The sequence below is a fragment of the Solanum pennellii genome, chromosome 12, assembly GCF_001406875.1.
Source record: "Solanum pennellii chromosome 12, SPENNV200".
NCBI lineage: Eukaryota > Viridiplantae > Streptophyta > Magnoliopsida > Solanales > Solanaceae > Solanum > Solanum pennellii.
In genome coordinates, this window is record NC_028648.1 from 71,873,559 (window position 1) to 71,877,817 (window position 4,259).

General features: G+C 27.7%; 1 protein-coding gene across 1 annotated transcript; it reads left to right on the forward strand.

The window, feature by feature from the left end:
- The first annotated feature begins 875 nt into the window (after positions 1-875).
- Positions 876-3,516, forward strand: LOC107006752. The gene is made up of 2 exons (XM_015205268.2): positions 876-1,111; positions 3,015-3,516. The coding sequence occupies exons 1-2, from the start codon at positions 980-982 to the stop codon at positions 3,393-3,395; spliced, it is 513 nt and encodes a 170-aa protein (XP_015060754.1). The 5' UTR covers positions 876-979; the 3' UTR covers positions 3,396-3,516.
- The last annotated feature ends 743 nt before the right edge of the window (positions 3,517-4,259 follow it).

Genomic DNA, 4,259 nt, shown 5'->3' on the forward strand with positions numbered 1-4,259 from the left:
AAGATTTCTACTTGCAGTTGGAATGCGTCTGCAACTCCTGGTCAATGATCACATAGGAATAACTTATATTTTATTGATAAGTTATTAGAACAAATTATTTCTATCTCAAAATTTTCAGGGGAACTTGGTTCATAAGCTATTCTCTTTTAATCATCAAGATCAATTTTAGCTCAACTTTGTTTTTATTAATTAACCAATAAAAGTTATTTATCACTACGTCCACTAAATACGTTTCAAGGAGCTTATGAGGTGCCAAAAAATTAAATAATGCAATCTAATTGAATCTATCAAAGAATATTTTCTATCTTTGTCATTAATTTCATTCTACTTCCTTGCTAATGACATGATGCAATACTATTGGATCTTCATTTTCTTAATATTGCTATATTAGTTTTTTTTTTATTGGGAAAAGGTTTGAAAATACTCCAATTTTGGTCGGAATTGATGTTACGATACCCAACTTTATGAATGACTTTTTATCATTGCATTTTTTTAAAGTTTTATTTTTAAGGTATATATGTCCGCACGTGGACACATTACTATTTAAAATGATGCAATATTTATGAAATTCACAGCATTAATTAAATAGTGTAGGAGCATAAAAGGTCCTCCGTAAATTTTGATATCGTAACAACAATTTTGATTAAAGTCCAAATATATTTGAAACGTTTTTCCCCTTTATATTAAACATTAATAGTTATCACGGAGAATCCTGAATATCTGTACATGACATGATATAATAATTTTTAATATAATTTAATATTAAAACTTAAAACAAGCCCAAACAAAAGAATGAAGGTGGAGAGAAATTTGCTCTTGATCGTAGAATATTTGAACACCATTTTTCTATATAACCCTTATAATCCTAAACATTATGTTTCAACCTTTTCTCTCAGTTCTTTTTTTACCATTCTTTCATCTCTCTCTCAAGAAAAAAAGAAAAAAGAAAAAAACAAAAAACTCGAGAGAGAGAGAAAGAATGGGAGCATGCGCAAGCAAGCCTAATGTGTTAAATGGTGATGCTCCTGAAGACGCACTAGACAAGGAAGAATTGGTGAACAAGGAAGATATTGTCATTGTCGATGATGCTGATGCCAACCATACCCCATCCGTATGTATTCATATTTCAACACACAATCTATAGATATTGCTCTCTATTTACCTTCTTTTCTAATTTTATGCCTACTTTTTTTTTCCTTCACTCTATTTAATATTTTTTACTTAACATAAGTTTAAAAAAGAATTAAAAATTGGCAAATAAGCGTGCAAACACATAAATATATTCTTTAGGCATGTATGTACATATCAATGAGTTTAACTTCTTTAAAAAAATCTAAAAATCGTTATAAGATATAAGTAATGAGCAATTGAATATTTGAACGGGAACCTAGAAGTTGAAATTGTTCAATAATAAGCTTATTTGGAATAATTTAATTGTTTATATATACAATTGTCGTTTCTAATTGTACACAACCAATTGAATTTGGAGATCTTTTTTCGTGTAAATATATCAATTCAATCATTAAAAGTTTAGGTATTAATATGAGTAATGAATTTGTAGTTACAAATGTTTCACATCTTTAATGTTTGAACGTAACATTCTGTTAGCTTCCTTCTTTTTACATTTGCATACATATCAAGATAATACTATCACATGAAACTACTATTTTTTTGTGGAAGCATTACACAAATTTGAATAACATATGTGTTTCTTAATTTGTCTAGTAGATCATTGTCAATTTTATGGTGTATCTTAAAAAAAATAATTATTTGTGACTTCAATATACTTTATATTTACTGCTATAAGTTTTTTTTTTTAATGAAGTATCAGTCATAAATGTATGTATAGATACCCCTTACTTAACTTACGATTATAAGACTCATATCTGATTTTGACAGAAAAATATTTGCCCAATTGTATCATAAACATGTTTTTAATAAACCTTTACAAACAAAAATATGAGAATAAATAATTATATTTGTATAATTTCTATCATTAAATTTAAAGAAAATAAAATAAAATCTTAAACAATAAAAAAGAAGACACGCTAGAGGCACAACGTAAAAATAAAAAGGAAACCAGCTTACCTTTTAAGTGATGGTGAGCAAAATAAACGGCAACCAAAATTTCCTTATTAATAGAAAAAGAGAATTTCTAATGGAAAAAAAAAACAGAAAAAGTAATTTAACAATTTCATTTTGCAATTTGTATTTATTAAGCATAAGTAAAAATGAAGATGTGAAAAGCTACAAATATTGTTGTTACTATGTAGAAGTTTCAACGAAATATTGTTATATAGCAATAGTGTTTGATACAATATGAAACTACTTGTTATAAATAAATTGCGTTTATATTTTTGTTAATGAATATTATTACTATATAATGACATTTTCTTAATACAATTTTTAACTTGTGGATATCTCACTTATAATACAAAATGATACGATTATATGCTGATATTACTCATTTTTTTAACTTTGAATAAGTGAGAGTTATCCATGTCACAATACGCAACAAATCAGCTTAACTAATTTGCATTTGGAGGATGTTTTATAATTTCAATTGATATGAAATATTGTGATTGGCCAAAGAGAAATATTAATGTAGCTATAGTGTAAACTCATGACAAAATTATTATTTTACTAATGTAATTGTCGATTATCACCTTTTTTTTCTACACAATCAGTCACTAACCGGTATATCTTTCAGATTTGGGCGACTAATCATTTAGATGGGCTTTTAGTGACTACACAACTTGAGCTTAAGATAGTACTTTTTTTTTAGCATAGATTATATATGAAATATAAAAAAAAATAAAAAAATGAAATATTGATCCCTTATTTAAAGTTTTTTATTCAATACAAAAACAAATTAATCTAATGATTAATGAGAGGGGATGTTTGTGATTTGACCTTTCTAATTCTACCTTATTTTGACTATGACTAGACTTCACCCTTCACAAAGAAAGAAATTAAAAGCGTGTTGTTAGTTTTAACATTAATGTATGTGACAGAATGAAGAAGGAAAGGGGTCAATAGAAGAGACATTAGTAAAAGGTAATGAAGTTGAGAAGGTTGTTGATGATCAAGAGAAGAAAATAGAACATGTGAAATCACAAAATCCATCTATGGAGAGTGAAGATGAAGAGAAATTACCAGAAGAAGAAGCTCCTGCAACAAACACTACTATAGAGGAAGTAAAAGTTGCCTTTGAGGATAACAAAATTGAAGACAATGTAACTGTTACGGAGGATCTTGATTCTGATGCTCAGAAAAATAAAACAGACGAGAAGCCAATAGTAGTTGCGGAGAATCTAAACTCTGATGATCAGAAAAACAAAGCAGACAACAAACCAGTTGCCACAAAGAAAGGAAAGTTTTGGTGGGACAAGTAAACTATCATTTTTAATTTCACAACTCATTTTTTCATCAACAAATTGTCATTAATTTCATTTTGTACTCTTCAATCTTATTCTCATTAATTTAATTCGATTGTGATCAAATTTATATGATTCATTCTGCTTCTTCATTATAGAATTGTCACCTCCGTATTAAAATATTGTTGTTAGTTTTTCCATTAGCAAATCACCACTCTTCTACTTAAATATTCATTATTGTTATCTATCAATGTTTATTCATTCCAATTATTGGCCTCCAATCATTTGAGATCACACAAAAATAAACAAATAACCAAATTATTTAGTGGACACACATTTTTATGACATAAGTGGTTGTCCTGGCACCCATACTATCCTCCTGTGGGAGAACTATTATAACACAACAACTTATTAAAAAAATAGGCATTTAAAGATATGAAAGCAAGTTTAAATGTCTAAAGGAAAATGAAGTTCTCATAAATTCTGAAAATTTAATAAAATAATTACTAAAACATTTTCGAAAAAACAATCCCTAGAAAATGAAAGTCAATGTACCAAAACTCTAATAACGAAAAGTGTAAGAATAAGGGGTAAAACCGCAAAAGCTAAAACATAACAATGGTCTAAAGAACAAGTCTATTTCGAAGAGAATGGACTAAAAACAAGAAAATTCATGGCAACCTGGAAGAACTGGCTCACCTTTAGTTAAATTGGTAGGTTATTAGCATTTTAATATAAATATTTAACATATTAAATTGCTTTATTTTGGAGTTATAAGAATGACCATTGGTAGGCATTTGTGTTTTAAACTACCAATTTAATCATGCTATTCATCTTTGACTTGATAGCAATGTAATGCCGTTACTTTTGGCTTTATTGGCT